The following is an 18,420-nucleotide window of genomic DNA, read 5'->3' on the forward strand; positions in this document are numbered from 1 at the left end:
GAGTAATTGCTCCACCAATCCCCAGACATTCAGCAATTCGACATGGCATGCTCCTAATCAACTGTCCAATCACGATTTGGGGCAATCTGACCCACTCCTCTTGCAGTGCCACGGCCAATTCTTGCAGTGTTGTCAGCTGACGTCGACGAACACGTCTCATGATCAAATTAAACGTAACACACTAAAGCAAAGATATGCTAAACAGTAACTCTTATGCAAGAATCGATAGGAAAGCAAACATGGATAGATAAACCAGCATGCGGCAGTTTCCATCAACCCATCCTTGAAGTGTCAAATTTGACAATGAACCCCTCCCACGTGTATGGCGCTATTACGTGTCGCATGTGCAGCTCAGTGGTTCTGTTGGGGCGATAAGTTCTTCATCTGTGAACATACTCTCAAAGCATGTCAAATGTCCATGATTTGCATTTCAATATCCCCTACTTTTTTTGAAGAGTATACAATATATTATTAGTCGCGTGTTTGAGTCCTCGATTTATAGGTGGTGTTTCTTATAGTCAGTAACAAATACATATTGGTTTATGTTACATTATGATTATTATGAAGACCATAATCAGGTGTCTTAAATTAAATGCTTAAAACCAAAGGTCCTCGATAAGGGGGGCCGACATCTAATGCACGGGTGTGTCCTCAATAGACGGTGTTGATAAAGTGTCCTCGGTTTCCGAGCGTGACATGCGCAAAATCATCTTTGTGTGTCCTCTCTGATAGAAGAAAGATAGGTTGCCAGGCAACAAAACATACGCCAACAGCAGCTAAATTGTCCGAGCGGTCGACAAGGGTTGTCGCATATTTATTCCTTTGTAGGTAATTGGGGGCCTTTACAAGACAGTTCCATACAGATCAGATTATAAATTTTGTCGTTTGAGGGTTTACAATTAAGGTTCTACAAACTGAAACAAGGGTCTCAACTCTGGAAGTAATCTACTGAAATTGTTGAAATTCAACACGCTTTTTCGTTTTACTAATTCAAATAATGCATATAAATTTCATACAGATCGGATAACTTATGTCGTTCGAACGTTCACAAGGAACAACAAAGTGAAACAAGGGCCATAACTCACAGTGTAATTGACGGAAATTGCTGAAATTCAATGGGCTTCCTCATTTCACTAATTTAAATGATGCATATCAATTTCAAACAGATCGGATGATATTAGAGCGTTCACAAGGATCAATAAAGTGAAACAAGGACCAGACGTAATAAACAGAAATTTCTGAAATTCAATAGGCATTTTCGTTTCACTAATCTAAATAATGCACATACATTTCACAAAGATTGGGTGATAACTTTTGGCGTTGGAGCGTTCACAAGGTTCAATAAAGTGAAACAAGGGCCATAACTCTAGACGTAATAAACGGAAATTGCTGAAATTCAATAGGCTTTTTCGTCTCACTAATTTAAATAATGCATATAATTTTCAGAAAGCTCACAAGAATCAATAAAGTGAAATAAGGGCCATAACTCTAGACTTAATAAACGGAAATTGCTGAAATTCAATAGGCTTCTCGTTTCACTAATTTAAATCATGCATATAAATTTCACAAAGATTGGGTGATAACTTTTGGCGTTAACAGCGTTCACAAGGTGCAGTAAAGTGAAACAAGGGCCATAACTCTAGATGTAGTAAACAGAAATTGCTGAAATACAATAGGCTTCTTCGTTTCACTAATTTAAATAATGCATATAAATTTCAGAAAGATCGAATGATAACTTTTGGAGTTAGAGCGTTCACAAGGTTCAATATTTAAGTGAAACAAGGGCCATAACTCTAGATGTAATAAACAGAAATTGTTGAAATTCAATAGGCGTCTTCGTTTCACTAAAAATATTGCATATAAATTTCACAAAGATGGTATGTTAACTTTTGGCATTAGAGGGTTCACAAGGTTCAATAAAGTGAAACAAGGGCCATAATTCTAGACATAATAAACAGAAATTATTGAAATTAAATAGGCTTCTTCATCTCACTAATGTAAACAACATATATCAATTTTAAAACAATTGGATGATAACTTTTGGCGTTGGAGCGTTCACAAGAAATTGTGGACGATGGACTGACAGGCGGATGGACGGGGGCGACGGCAATATACGTCCACATTTCAATGTGGGCGTATAAAAATTCTCATTCTTAAAAACAGTCGGAGGGGATATAGTGTAGCGAATATGGATAAAGAATTGAATTTATATTCTAAAATTGTTAATCATTTCATCGAAATATTGTTTTAAACGCTGTCCTCAATTTGGTATATATACCGATGTCCTCGAAAAGGACCATAAAAACGTATGTTTGTGTGTCTGGGTCGCCTACAGGCCATAATTCTTAAAGTGATCCTCTTGAAAATTTACATACTTATTCCTTAAACTCTAAGGATGATCCCTATTGTTTTTGGGGCATGCCCGGGGCAGAGCCACGCCCATTTCTTGTATTTGTTTGTTTGTCGTCTACAGACCGCATTTCTTAACGTATCATCTTGAAACTTTGCATACTTATTCTTTGTACCATAAGAAACATCCCTATCGTTTATGGTGCATGCCCAACCCCCAGGGACAGAGCCACGCCCATTTTCTCTTTGTGTGCCCGTGGGTCATCTACAGGCCACAATTCTTAAGTGATCATCTTTAAACTTTACATACTTATTCCTTATACCCTAAGGGTGATCACTATTGTTTTTGGTGCATGCCCGACTGCCAGGGGCAGAGCCACGTCAATTTCTTGTATTTGTTTGTTTGTCGTCTTAACGTGTCATCTTGAAACTTTGCATACTTATTCTTTGTACCCAAAGGAACATCCGTATCGTTTGGGGTGCATGCCCAACCCCCAGGGGCAGAGCCACGACCATTTTCATTTTGTGTGCCTGTGTGTTGCCTACAGGCCACAATTCTTAAACGATCGTCTTGAAAAATTTCAAATGAATTCCTTATACCCTAAGGATGATCCGTATTGTTTTTGGTGCATGGCTGACTCCCAATGGCAGAGCCACACCCATTTCTTGTATTTATTTGTTTGTCATCTACAGACTGCATTTCTTAATGTATCACCTTGAAACTTTGCTTACTTATTCCTTCTATCCCAAGGAACATCCCTATTGTTTGTGTGTGTAGGGGGTTGGATGGCTGAATCGTTAGCATGCACGCGCTGTATCATAAAGTCTGTCAATGTCATTGAGTCAACTGGCGTGGTTTCGAATCCCCGGTTGTACGTGACAAGGAGTAGGGTCGCCTGTCCAACCTCGTGGGTTTTCTCTGGGTCCTCCGGTTTCCTCCCACTGCTAAAGACCCCTATGCGCAAGCGAATTATTAAAATAAAATTAAACCATATGTTAATCCCGTAATGACCTAGTTTGTGTCGAGTGGACGTTAAACCTCATTTCTCTCTCTCTCACTCTATTGTTTATGGTGAATACCCAACCCCCAGGGGCAGAGCCACACCCATTTTCTTTTTGTGTCTGTGTGTCACTTACAGCCCGCAGTGCGATTAAAATCGTCTTGAAAACTTTTTTATACTTACTCCTATACCCTAAGACTGACCTCTATTATTTTTGGTGCATGCCCGACCCCCTGGAACAGAGCCACGCCCAATGTTTGTGTCTTTTGTTTTGCCTACAGGCCGCAATTCTCAACAGATCCTTTTGAAACTTTGCATTCCTATTCCTTATACCCTAAGGATGACCCCTATTGTGTTTTGGTGATTGCCCAGGCCTTGATTCTTTATGGATTGTCTTTTGTGTTAATCGTTTACAGGCCGCAATTCTGAATGGATTAACTATTGATTTTGGTGAATGCCCAATCTTTGCCTTTAGTGCCCGAAAGCCACAATTCTGAATGGATTATCTTAGAACTTGGTATACTTTTCCTTGTACCCTAAGGACGGCAACTATTGATGTTGGTGCACGACCCCCTCCTCCACCCCATCCCCTGCCCTTTCAGCAGTGCCACACCCACTTTTTGTTGATATTTTGTCTGTAAGTTATAACAGGTTGCAATTATTAACAGATATGGATCCAATTCGGAATGATCCAGCATAGGGTTGTACTTATATATATAGATTGGTCCATGCCCAATCCCCAGGGGCAGAGCCACGCCCAATTTTTATGTTTTTTGTCTACAGACTGGAATTCTAAATGGATCATCTTGGGGTGTGGGACCACACACACTTTTTTGTTAGTTTTTATCGCTAAATACTCTACAGGTTGCAATAATTAACAGATTTTGTTCAAATTAAGCTACACCAAATTTTTGTATTTTCGTCTACAGGCTGCAATTCTGAATGTACTATCATCTTGGAACTTTGCTTATTTATTCCTTTATACCGTAAAGACAGCAACTATTTATTTTGGTGCATGCCCTGACCCCCTGGGGCAGTGTCTGTAAATTTGGCAAAACAAACCCAACGCCTAGCCTTCTTTGCCTCTTGTCATATTACAGCCATTTCATAAGTGATTATTCTATAAGTGTCATATTACTGTTTTGACAATCACACACTTGCCCCGATACAATGGTTATATACATCAACCATTGAGTTTTTGGGGTGTTTTTTATTTTTGTCTTAAAATAGAGCTATGCAATTACAGACTATTGTTTTTGTTCAGATTAGTATTATTTATTTATTTATTTTTTTTCCATTGCGTTTTTGGAAAAAGTACATATTCTACAGAATTAAACTCTATACTATCGGAAATGTATTTGGAATTGTTCGTGAATGAATAACTAAAACTTTAAAAACGACAACAGTAAGTGACGTCATTGACAAAAATAGACCAATATTAGACATCAAAGGAAACTCTTTTGTTTTTCAACCAATTTGTATGCGTTTTTCACCAATTTGTAGCTGTTTTAAAGTATACGTAAAACTCATACTTTGACTGGCCAAAATGGGTTTCGTCACGTTTGAAAATCTAATCTTACTTCTATTTTTCAAAAGACCCACGACGGCTCAGTGGGTAGTGCACTGCCTCGCTAACCAGGTCGTTCGCTACCGGTATTGACCGAGAGAGTTCCTCCTGCCTTCCTCTTGTCACTAGTGAGAGAGACAGAGGGAGAGAGATGGGGTAACGTCCACTCGACACAAACTAGGTCATTTCGGGAAATTAATCTCTAACTGTATGATTGGGTTGTATAAAAACTATCAATAAACCTGTTTTGAGAACAGGTCTAGTTAAGATTATTATTATTCTTTTTCTGGTGTTAGTAGGGAGAGGGAGCCACGGTGGCTAGGTGGTTAAGACGCTGGCTCGCTAGCCTGGAAGTTGGGTGTTCGATCCCTGCATTGGCCGAGAAAGTTCATCCTGATTTTCCGACGTGATTTCCCTTGTCAGTGGTGCAGAAAGGAGGGCCTAACAAGGACAGCTGTCTAGTCTTTCAGATGAGACAAAAAACTGAGGTCCCGTGTAAACATTAGAATGCACATAAAAGATCCCTTGGCAGTTGGAATTGGATATAAGACTAAGAGTAGGCGATAGTGCCGCTGCCCGGGCAAAATTTCCCTCATAGCACACTGTATGGCGTATGCCCGTCTTCATTAGCCCAGTATAGGAGCAGAACAGTAGGACGTTAAACCCCATTTCATTTCATTTCGTTAGTGGGAGTCAAAAAAGTTTGAATTTCGTTTTCCCGCAATTTTTATTAAAAGGCTAAAACATTCATTTGATATGCTCCTGTATACAAACTAAGTAAAATTTGTTACCTTCAATAATTCGCTAGTGCATAGGGGTCTTTAGCAGTTGGAGGAACTCGAGGACCCAGAGAAAACCCACAAGATCGACAGGCGACCCTACTCCTTGTAGCATCAGTCTCTCAACCACCCAACACCCTGTTTCCATGGAAACACAAAGATGATTAAATCCGACAGATTTCTAATTAGCAAAAGGCACAACTTCTATAATAGGTTGATGTGTTTACAAATAACAAAGCTTTATAAAGATATCTTGTGATATGCTCCAGAAACAAAATTGGGATAGACAGAGCTTGTTTCAATATCTCTCCCTTACTTCCTTCAGCGGGATAATAATGTATGATAAAAATTAAATAAAAAATTAATTCCTTATTTCAGAGGTAATCATTCGCTACTTTCGATTTAATCTGTAGTCAAATGATATATTGGATTATTGCTGTATTTTTAATGTTAATTTTTTCTCAAACAATTCTGAAACGAAATCGGGATTGACGGAGCCTGTTTCAATATTTCTCTCTATCTTCGTTCGGCACGGGATAATAACATATGATAAAAATTAAATAAAAAATTATTCGATACTTTCGATTTAATCTGTAGTCAAACGATATTGCAGTATTTTTAATGTTAAAAAAAATAAAAGATAGGTTGCCAGGCAACGAAACATATGCCCGCAGCAGCTAAATCGTCCGAGCGGTCGACAAGGGTTGTCACATATTTATTCTTTTGTAGGTAATTAGGGGAATTTAATAGACAATTTCATACAGATGACATTATAATTTTCGTCGTTTGAGGGATCACAAGGTTCTAAAAACTAAAACAAGGGCTGTAACTCTGAAAGTAATGTACAGAAATTGTTGAAATTTGACAGGCTTTTTCGTTTTACTAATTCAAATAATGCATATAAATTTCATACAGATCGGATAATAACTTTTGTTGCTCGAACATTCACAAGGTTCAACAAAGTAAAACAAGGGCCATAACTCTAGAAGTAATTGACAGATATTGCTGACATTCAATAGGCGCTTTATTTCACTAATTTAAATGATGCATATGAATTTCATACAGATTAGGTGATAACTTTTGTCGTTCAAGCATTCACAAGATACAACAAAGTGTAACAAGGGCCATAACTCTAGATGTAATTATTGGAAATTTGCTGAAACTCAATAGGCTTGTTCGTTTTACTAATTTAAATAATACATATAAATTTCATAGTCATACAGATCGAATAATAACTTTTGTCGTTAGAGCATTCACAAGATACAACAAAGTGAAACAAGGGCCATAACTCACGGCATAATTAACGGAAATTGCAAAAATTCAATAGAATTCTTCGTTGAACTAATTTTGATGATGCATATCAATTTCAAATAGATTGGATGATAACTGTGGTCATTAGAGCGTTCACAAGATTCAACAAAGTAAAACAAGGGCCATACCTCTACATGTAATAAATGGAAATAGTTGAAATTCAATAGGCTTCATTGTTTTACTAATTTAAATGATGCATATAAACAGGGATAGAACTTTATTTGAAAACACACAAGCAAAATTTTGCTTGTTGATTTCAAATGTACAAGCAAAAATAGGATTTTGAAGAAATTCAAGGGGCAATTTTTTTCTTTAATGAAAAAACATTAAAAAAAGTTTGTGTTTATTCAACCGTACATATTTTTATAGCTACCCTTGAAAACTCGTTTTTTTCTCATTCAAGTGTATACCTTCTTGAGGATGCATTATATAATACAAGGATAGTAAATTAAACTATACTATATGTCAAAAAGTGTCAATTGATTTAGCAATTTTTCGGATCACGGACAGCTATGCATGACACGTACGTCCGACGCTGAAGTGAATGATAATTAAATCAGTCTACCGGAACTCTCGGCATTATTTATATTTCTGCTTTATTAAAATTTATTTCAATCTGAAAATCAATGATTCCTTTAGAAAATCAAAGTATCGGTATAAACAATTTGTCAAGATTTATAGAAATTGAAAAGAAACGGATAATGCTAACGGGTGGAAAAGTGAGCGAGAAGTCACGTGACGTAAACAAAGCTCCTTATATTATAGTATTTATTCATCATTAAGCAATAAAATGTCGTAAATAACATCAAAAGGTAAACATTTTTTCAATATTTGTGTTAAATATCATCCAGAAAAATCAAAACCGCCATATATCCCCGTGGCGGTATGTGTTTTTTTTTACTATTGTCAATTTGTGTCCGTGAAAGCAACGTATATTTTTGACCGATGTCGGAGTTTGCTTGATGGGATATAACGACAATAATGAAAGGACAGATAGTCGAACACTAAAAGAGGTCATTTATGATATGTGTGTATTGTTTTTATTGAATAGGGTAAACTCCAAGCCGATAAAATATAAGATTTTTCCCTTAGCAAAAAGTCCTACAGAATAGCAGTGTAGAATTCTATAGAAAATCTATAGAGTTTTTTGGGGGGCGTGTCCCATGTTCTATAGGATAAAATTCTATAGTATTCTACAGAATTTTGGGGGCCTGTAGGAAATAACGGCCCCAAATATTCTACATTTTCTGTAGCGCACATCCTGTAGTTTTTCCTACAGATTTATGGCAAAATTTCTATAGGAAAATACTGTAGTATTCTATAGGTTTTTTTATTGCACTTTCTGTAGGAAATTCTACAGTTATGTATAGGAATGAATACTGTAGTTTGGAAATTGGGCCACTATAGTTTTCTGTAGGAATTGGTACTATAGAACTTTATAGACTTTTTTTTATTAAATCTTATTTTGGGAATAAATATAGTTGGCCCATGATTTCTTCTAAATTGATAAGCTTATTTTTCTCTCATGGATTCTTCTAAATTGATAAGCTCATTTTTTCTCTCATGGATTAATCTGAATTCTGTTGATGATTCTATTCTTGGTAAAACTGAAATATAGGGAAAAGAATAGGTAATAAAGTTAAATAAATAACAAAATCACATAAATCTTATCTAATTAAAGTGATTTAATATTATTGTTAAGAAAGTAATAAAGTATACTTAGCTTTCTATCTTTAATCGACTCTGTGAAAAAACACCACCATTCTCTTCAGTTTCTTGTTAATACTAAAGTTGTTATACACTGAATTTTTGAATTTTAAATTCAGCCAATGGCCAAACAGATTTCAAGAGAGTACATTGGCTGTTAATTATAATTTGTCGACAGGTATTCACGGTTGACAGAATCTGAGTACAGAATCTGCTATAGTCATTAAAATCTAAATAAACTGTGTCTTTATTTCATTGACTTCTGAAGAATAATTTATTATCTGATATTTTTGTTGTGAACATCTACATTTACTGGCATTTTTTGGAGGGTGGGGAATTCCTTTGAGTGTCAACATGTATCACTATTTCATTCATATTATATACACTATTTTATACTTTATATTTTATTTTTCGTGGTAAGCTTATTTTAGTTTGTCATTTGGTATCACAATAAATTAAGGAAAACTGCATCCAGGAAAATTATGTTGAAAAAGTTTACATTATTCACACAAGAGAATCACTAAATTCTATTGTAAACTATAGTATGAATAAAAGACATCGCCAATTTATGAAATCTGTAGTATAGAACATTGTTTCTACAATATTATGTAGGAAACTATAGTAGGCTATTTGTTAAAATTTGTGTCGAGTGGACGTTAAACCCCATTTCTCTCTCTCTCTCTATTTGTTAAAATGGTTTAAGTACAGTTTACATATAAATTCTTAGTTTTCAACAGAATGTCATAGACAACTATAGGAATATACTACTGACTTGAAACAATAAGTTAGTTCTATACAAAACTATAGTTTTTGCCACCAAATCTATAGGAATCACAGCTGACACGAGAATACAAGTTAGTTCTATAGCAAACTATAGTTTTTAGCACAAAGGCTATAGAAAACTGAAGGATTACTCAACTGACTCGAGGATACAAGTTAGTTCTACAGAAAACTATTGCAGCACCAATGAATCTGTAGGATTATTTTTTTCCAATAGTATCTTACAGTATTCTATAGAATTCTATAGGAAATTACACTTGGAAAATATTCATCTACCAATCCTACACAAAACTATAGTACATGTTTTTGAATCTATAGTCATATAAAAAAAACCCAGAATGATTTCGTTTTCCTGCAGCATTCTATAGCATTCTATAGAATCCCACAAACTTCTATAGAAACGTGTACTTTTTCTATAGGACTTTTTCATAAGGGTTACCCTGATCATTTCGGGGGAAAAAACGCATGCGCAGATGTCACAAAACGTCGGATATAGACATCGCTTTATTTACATTTTGCAAGGAACTTAGGGCGGAAAATAATTATAGAATTTCCGTTTTTTGTCATAATTATTGTCTTGATTTTGCGCAAAAGAAGAAATCATGTTATTCAGTAACAATAAGCGAAAAAATGTTACACGCATTTTTTTTCGTGTGACATATTTTGTGACACGCAGTCTACAAAATCAACACGCATTTTGCGTGTTTGCGTCCGTCAAATTCGATCCCTGCATATAAATTTCATACAGATGGGATAATAACTGTTGTCATTAGAGCGTTCACAAGATTAAACAAAGTGAAACAAGGGCCATAACTCTAGATGTAATTAACGAAAATTGCTGAAATTCAATAGGCTTCTTTGTTTTACTAAATTAAATGATGCATATAAATTTCATATAGATCGGTTGATAACTTTTGTCGTTCGAGCGTTCACAAGGTGCAAAAAAGTGAAACAAGGGCCATAACTCCAGAAGAAATTAACGGAAGTTCGTCAAATTAAATAGGCTTCTTCATCTCACTAATGCAAACAATCAATTTCAAAACAATCAGATGATAAATGTAGTGTGTAGAGTGTTTACAAGAAATTGTGGACGACGGACCGACAGACGGACGGGGGAGACGGCAATATACGACCACATTTCCATGTGGGCGGATAAAAATTAATATAAATCGGTCACACGCTGTAATGTGGTTCTATCTGCAATGTAAGAATGCGTAATAAAATGGCGTCAGTTGGCCAGACTCTATATATAAGTAGGGGGTGGTGTTAAATATGATTTTTTCAGGGGCCCCCTCCAAAAGTTGTAGTTACCCTATCCATGTATGAATATAATTTTTATACGCCCACATTTTCATGTGGACGTATATTGTCATCGCCCCTGTCCGTCCGTCCGTCCACAATTGTTTGTGAACAGTCTACAGGTCACAATTTTTATCCGATTTCAATGAAACTTGAAATATAGGTTTATCACCCTAAGATCTCGGTTCCTTTCGATATTGGCATCTATTGGACCGTAACTTCATGGATTATGGTCCCTGATTGTACGAAAAATCACGTTTTTGGCTTGTGAACACTGTAGAGGTCACAATTTTTATCCGATTTTGTTGAAACTTGAAATGTAAGTTTATAACCCAAAGATCTCGGTTCCTTTCGATATTCGAGCATATCGGACCGTAACTTCCTGAATTATGGCCCCTGATTGTATGTAAAAACGCGATTTTTGGCTTGTGGACCCTATAGTGGTCATAATTTTTATCCGATTTAAAAAAACGTATTATTATATCACCGTTAAATCCTAAGGACGGTAGAGTTCGAATTTCGTGAAAATCGGCCCAAAACTGACAGACAAAATGGCCACCGTTCGTTCTGAAATAGCGTAAAAATATGGTATATCAAGGTTGTGGACCCTATAGAGGTCACAATTTTTATCCGACTTTGTTGAAACTTGAAATTTAAGTTTATAACACAAAGATCTTGGTTCCTTTCGATATTCGCGCATATCGGACCGTAACTTCATGAATTATGGCCCCTGATTGTACCCAAAAACGCGTTTTTGGGCTTTCGGACCCTATAGAGGTCATAATTTTTATCCGATTTAAAAAACCGTGTTAATATATCACTGTTACACCCTAAGGACGGCTGAGTTCGAATTTCGTGAAAATCAGCCCAAAACTGACAGACAAAATGGCCGCCGTTCGTTCTCAAATAGCGTAAAAATATGGTATATCAAGGTTGTGGACCCTATAGAGGTCACAATTTTTAACCGATTTTGTTGAAACTTGAAATGTAAGTTTATAACACAAAGATCTTGGTTCCTTTAGATATTCGCGCATATCGGACCGTAACTTCATGAATTATGGCCCCTGATTGTACGTAAAAACACGTTTTTTGGCTTGTGGACCCTATAGAGGTCATAATTTTTATCCGATTTAAAAAACCATTTTAATATATCACCGTTACACCATAAGGACGGCTGAGTTCGAATTTCGTGAAAATCGGCCCAAAACTGACAGACAAAATGGCCGCCGTTCGTTCTCAAATAGCGTAAAAATATGGTATATCAAGGTTGTGGACCCTATAGAGGTCACAATTTTTATCCGGTTTTGTTGAAACTTGACATGTAAGTTTATAACCCAAAGATCTCGGTTCCTTTCGATATTCGCGCATATCGAACCGTAACTTCCTGAATTATGACCCCCTGATTGTACGAAAAATCACATTTTTAGCTTGTGGACCCTATAGAGGTCATAATTATTATCCGATTTAAAAAATCATATTATTATATCACCGTTACACCCTAAGGCCGACTGAGTTCGAATTGCGTGAAAATCGACCAAAAACTGACAGATAAAATGGCCGCCCTTCGATATTCGCGCATATCGGACCGTAACTTACTGAATTATGGCCCCTGATTGTACGAAAAATTGCGTTTTTAGCTTGTGGACCCTATAGAGGTCATAATTTTTATCCGATTTAAAAAACGTATTATTATATCACCGTTACACCCTAAGGACGACTGAGTTCGAATTTCGTGAAAATCGGCCTAAAACTGACAGACAAAATGGCCGCCCCTCGTTCTCAAATTGCATAAAAATATGGTATATTAACGTATTATTATATCACCGTTACACCCTAAGGACGACTGAGTTCGAATTTCGTGAAAATCGGCCTAAAACTGACAGACAAAATGGCCGCCCCTCGTTCTCAAATTGCATAAAAATATGGTATATTAAGGTTGTGGACCCTATAGAGGTCACAATTTTTATCCGATTTTGTTGAAACTTGAAATGTAAGTTTATAACTCAAAGATCTTGGTTCCTTTCGATATTTGCGCATATCGAATTGTAATTTCCTGAATTATGGCCCTTGATTGAAGGAAAAATCACTTTCGTTTTAGCTTGTTTTCTATCCATCTCTCGAAAATGTGGGCGTATACTGCCTGGCAGCCGTTGGTTAAAAAAAATTTGGAATCCCCTAGCCCCCCCCCCCCCTGTACACACCTCCCTGAAGTTAGGGGGGTTAAATTGAGGGTGAGTAAGCTTGTATGTAATCACGATATAGATTAGATTTCTTGAAGGATAATAGGAGATCATCAAATTTGGTCAAGATCCAAGTTTTTCTTTTGTATAATCAATCTATCTTTTATGTGCTTAGAAACATCACCGTTTATTGTAATAATATTTAAACAAGTGTCTTTGTAACTCCAATTTAAATTTAACACAAGTTAACCTTCTCTAATTGTTCTTGGTAGCTTATTCCACATATGGGCACCATTTATAGGGAAAGATAATTTTCCTCTGCCTCTCTTGTAAGCAGGCACCTGCTAGTATCTGTGGACGAACGATGATTTGGTCTTTCCTGTTTGTAGAATGTGAATAATTAATTCATGTAGGAGGGAGCAGTATCTGAAAACAAAGCTTTATACACATTTGATAGCACTTTAAAGTCTGTCCGGGCTTTCACAGGCAGCCAATGAAGACTTTTAAGAGTTTCTGTTACATGATCTCTAGATGATGACTTGGCAACTTGTCGAGCACAGTTATTTTGTACAACTTGAAGGCGGTTGAGGAAGAAATCTGGAATGACGGCCATGAGTCCATTGCCATAGTCCAACCAAGATATGACCAATGCTAATACAACTCTAGCACATGAATCTTTAGTGAGATACCTCCTGATTCTGGATATTGGTTTTAATCTTGTATACATTTTACACATTGTTAACCTGTGGGATGAGAGACATTGTCTTGTCCATGATGAAACCCAGATTGCGTTCTTTACACGATGGTGAAATTTCAATTGAAACTGTTCAGTTTTGATCTTAGTAATATCATCAGGAATTCTGTCTTCTCATCGATCAGCTTTAATTTGTTTTGATTCATCCATGTCCGAATATCACTGATACAGGATTCTAGCTTCTTTAGGGCACCGTGTTTTGACATCTGGTATGAAGGAATGAATGTGTTACACAATTGCGTATCATCGGCAAAATCATGATAGCTGATACCATGTTTAATAATAATTTTACCAAGTGGAAGTACATACAGTAAGAAGAAAAGTGGACCTAGTACCGATCCCTGTGGGACTCCAATGGACAGCGGTTTAGATACAGAGTTGCTGCTATGAATATAGACACATTGGCTTATGTCAGTTAGATAGGACTTCAACCAATCCACCGCAGATTCTTTGATTCCCACAGATAACTGTAGTCGATTGAACAGAATGCTACGGTCGATGGTATCAAATGCCACACTTAGATCTAGAAGTATAAGGTTGATGCCAAGGCTGCTGTCCAATGCTGTATCAATATCAGCTTTTACCTTCAAAAGTGCTGTCTCTGTGCTGTGACCTTCTTTATAAGTAGACTGCAGTGGTTCATGAAGATCGTTAGCTTGCAGATAATTAGTGATTTGTCTCGCTATCACCCTTTCAAGCACCTTTCCGATAAATTCAAGATTTGAGACAAGCCGATAGTTCTTAAGGATCTTGCATTTAAGCGATGGTTTCTTCAGAAGTGGAATCACAAAGGCAGTCTTTAATGAAGTAGGCACACAGCTGTTAGCAGTTCAAGAATTTATGATTGCAGTGATGAAAGGAAGGAGCGCATCTAATACTGGTTTGGACTTCAGAAGCCATGTTGGAAGGGGATCTAGGCTACAGGAAGTTGACTTGCTCTTAGCAATGATGGTCTGGACATGTTCTTCTGTAAATGGGGCAAACTCAAACAAACGGCTTGGTACATGATGTTCTCTAAACGCCCGTAATCTGCTAGTATTGTCAAGAGTACGTCTGATATCATTGACTTTGTCATGAAAAAAGTCACTGAAACGTTCAGCTAGCACAACATCTGAATTAGACTTTGGTAATTTCTTTTGATTTTCAGAGATAAGTTTTTCGATAACATTAAAAAGATCTTTATAATCTGTTGCAGAGAGTTTGTTTTGATAAAAAGTTGTCTTGGCATCAATTGGAAAAATTGTCTATCAACTTGAAGACCTGTTTATACACATTTTCTTTCTGTTTTTCGTCTGAGAATTCTTTCAGAGTGAATGGCATCAGTATACCAGGGGTTTGGATTCTTGCCTATACTTTTGCAGGACTTTACAGGAGCAAATACATCAAGAGTGGACTCAATGACCTGAGAATACCGATGCAGTAGAGTTAGGGGATCGTCAAAATCAATTCATTTCACATCGTCTTTGATAGACGACGCAAACTTCTCATGATTTCTTTTTCCACAAATGATGTGCTTTCAAGGTTTATGTCACATACTACTGGGTAGTGATCTGACAATAAATCTGTAGTTACTTCAAGGGTATTAATAAGCTGGCTATTTCGTCAAAGATAACAAAGTCAAGAATATGTCCACGTTTCTGTGATTTAGTCTTCACATGTTGATATAAACTATAAGAATCTAGGATGTTTTGAAATTTGGAAACGGTAGAATTGTTTACATTATCAGAGTGTAAGTTGAAATCTCCAATCATAAGCAGACTTGTGTAAAGGAGAATGTGCTTGGAAATCATAGTTTCAAAGTCTTTCGGAAAATCCTGATTACTTGATTTGTTTTGATACGCCCACATTTTTGTGTGGACATATTATGCTGTCGCTCAAGTCCGTCTGTCTACAGTTTGTTTGTGGACGCACTACAAGTCACAATTTTTATCCAATTTTGACGAAACTTAAAATATAAGTCTATCTCCCAATTGATCTCAGTTCCTATTGATATTGATATTGGCATGTATCAGACCATAACTTCATGGATTATGGCCCCTGATTGTACGAAAAATCATGTGGACATGCTAGAGGTCACAATTTTCAACCGATTTTGATGAAACTTGAAATACATGTTTATAACCCAAAGATCTTGTTTCCTATCGATATTCGCACATCTCATAACTGTAACTTCCTGAATTATGGCCCCTGATTGTATGGTCCCTCTTGAGGTCACAATTATTATATGATTTAAAAAAACGTTTGAATATATCACTGTTACACCATATAATGTTGGTCGAGTTAGAATTCCGTGAAAATCGGACCAAAAATGCCGGACAAAATGGCTGCCCCTCGTACGCAAATAGTGTAAAAATATGATATCAAGGTTGTGGACCCTCTAGAGGTCATAATTTTGATCCGATTTTGATGAAACTTGAAATACATGTTTATAACCCAAAGATCCGTGTTGTTTTATTGGTGCTTTTCGGACCATAACTTCCTGAATTATGGCCCTTGATTGTATGAAAAATCACTTGTTTAGCTTGTGGTCCCTCTTGAGGTCACAATTATTATCCGATTTTAAAAAAAACGTATGAATATATTACCAAGATCATGGTTCCTTTTGATAATCGTGTATACCCGAACGTAAAATCCTGTAATATGGCCCGATTGTTAAAAAAAATCGCATTTTTAGCTTGCGGATTCTCTGGGGGTCACAGTTTTTTTTTCGGATTTTAAAAACTGTTTAAATATATCACCATAATGAAGGTTGAATTTGAATTTCAGGAAAATTGAAATGAAACTGCCCAACAAAATGGCCGCTCTTTGTACGCAAATTGTGTAAAAGTATGTAATACGAAAGTTGTGGACCCTCGAGAGGTCACAATTTTTATCCGATTTTCTGAAAGATTGCAGGTCACCCACTGCATACTTAATCATTAGGTTTAATGATCTGTTGTTTGAAGTTAATAGATTGAATAAAATGATCCACTTGTTGAGATTAACAGACACCTTGACTTAATTAATTCATAGATTTCCTTTCATTCGTAAGTGGTTTGAAATTTTCCGTTGTTTCCTTTCCCTCACAACCCTCTGTTTTAAAACAATGAGGGTTTTGATGTAGATCAATGACACTAAGTGGAAGGGAACAATAGAGATTAACAGCAGAGAAATTTTGCACAGTTCATTACATAATTATTTTTTCATTCTAACTAATAATTCAGCAATAATTCCAGAAATCCAGAAGATTTTTTAGAAATTCTTTCACTAAATTGTTCCTTGTTGTTGGTTGCAGTAACATACAAAAAATTATCACAAACTTAAACTTAAAACACACAGAAAATTATTAAAATATGGAGAGCACAGTTACACACAGCTGCCACCTAGGCACTTCCATTCCATTATTTTACTATAAAGTATTTATTTATCTCTTGTTTAATCTATTGTTTAGAAGACTGTTAGTTCTAATGTTCTTATATCATTTTTATATCAGAATTTGCCCCTCACATTTTTCTGGTAATCCTGTGTATTTCAGGACTTACAAAAACAGTTTGAGAATGTTGCAGCTCGTTCAAAGTATATTGAAAATGATTTCAAGAAATTGGCAGGTGCGAAAAAGGAAAAGGATAAAAAAAGTGCTACAGATTCAGTTTTGAAACAAATTTCACAAACTGTGCCTTTGGTTCATAAGGTAAGATATTTAACTTCAACTATTAGTCTGGAGGCTCAGGCTCAGTTTTGTGGGGGGGAGGTGCCGTCAAATCAGCACGAAACAAAACCCAACTTTCTATAGTAAAATTTTGCGTAGAATACGTTGCCGAGTGGTAATCGGTCTGCCATTGGGGTGTTTTCAAGATATCACTATTAGGGTGATAGCCCCTCGATTTTTGAAAATTTTCAGAACCCCGTCCCTTTTTCTAATCTGTTCCTATTCCCGAAAAAAAAAACCCATGCAAAAAATTAGACAGATTGGTTGATATTTAGGGGGGTCACCGCAGCTTGCAAAAATCTGTCAGTAACCCCTGCTCAATTAATGCATTTTATGCGAAATGCAGTTTATTATTGCATTTTTGTGGTGTTTTTTTTTGTTTTTTGTTCAGAAAGGATTATTGGCCACACATCTTTAGATCACTCGATCGAGCGTGAAACTTTTGATTTAAGTGAAATAAACCTAGTAAACACTCATAAATTATGCATCTATGAGACCAAAACCTTATTATAGGGTAATAAATAAAAGTCAACAAAATGTGTAGTAAATGTAATAAATTTATTTTTAAAATTATATGTTGATAGAATTATATACAGAAACAGGATTGTCATAAGGCACTTATTAACACCAACACAGTTGAATTCTATAATATACGACCTTGTTTAAAATCTCATACATATTTTAGTTTTCAGATTTTCATTTTCGCATATTTGGGAGTACTTTTCCATCGGTTTCAACTACTTGCAGGACATTTTGGTAATGTTTTTGGGACATAGCAGCACGCAAGGAATCTGAACTTACTTTATCTCCTCTTTGAGCCCAATCTTTACAACACTGAGCGACAATACAGTGTGTAAAGACATCTTAAACGATTCAGAATCTTGCCATTCTATTACATTCAATTCTTTGAAGTCGGACTCAAGTCCAATGACTGAAAGATAATCCAAGATTCAGTAGTTATCAGATCGGCTAACTTGATGGATTCTCTGATTTTCGGTAACTGTG

General features: G+C 36.2%; 1 protein-coding gene across 6 annotated transcripts in view; it reads left to right on the top strand.

Moving 5' to 3' along the window:
* LOC126828382 (trichohyalin) overlaps positions 1-18,420 on the top strand; it is a 183,168-nt gene that overhangs the window by 36,556 nt on the left and 128,192 nt on the right. For all 6 annotated transcript variants that reach the window (XR_008788842.1, XR_008788841.1, XR_008788840.1 and 3 more), the window contains exon 2: positions 17,242-17,397. Coding sequence is in view for 3 of the 6 variants with exons in the window: in XM_056102459.1 (XP_055958434.1) it covers positions 17,242-17,397 (156 nt within the window). In the remaining 3 variants the exon portion in view is untranslated. The remainder of the gene's footprint in view (positions 1-17,241; positions 17,398-18,420) is intronic.

Source organism: Patella vulgata, chromosome 7 (genome assembly GCF_932274485.2).
Source record: "Patella vulgata chromosome 7, xgPatVulg1.2, whole genome shotgun sequence".
NCBI classification, from domain to species: domain Eukaryota; kingdom Metazoa; phylum Mollusca; class Gastropoda; family Patellidae; genus Patella; species Patella vulgata.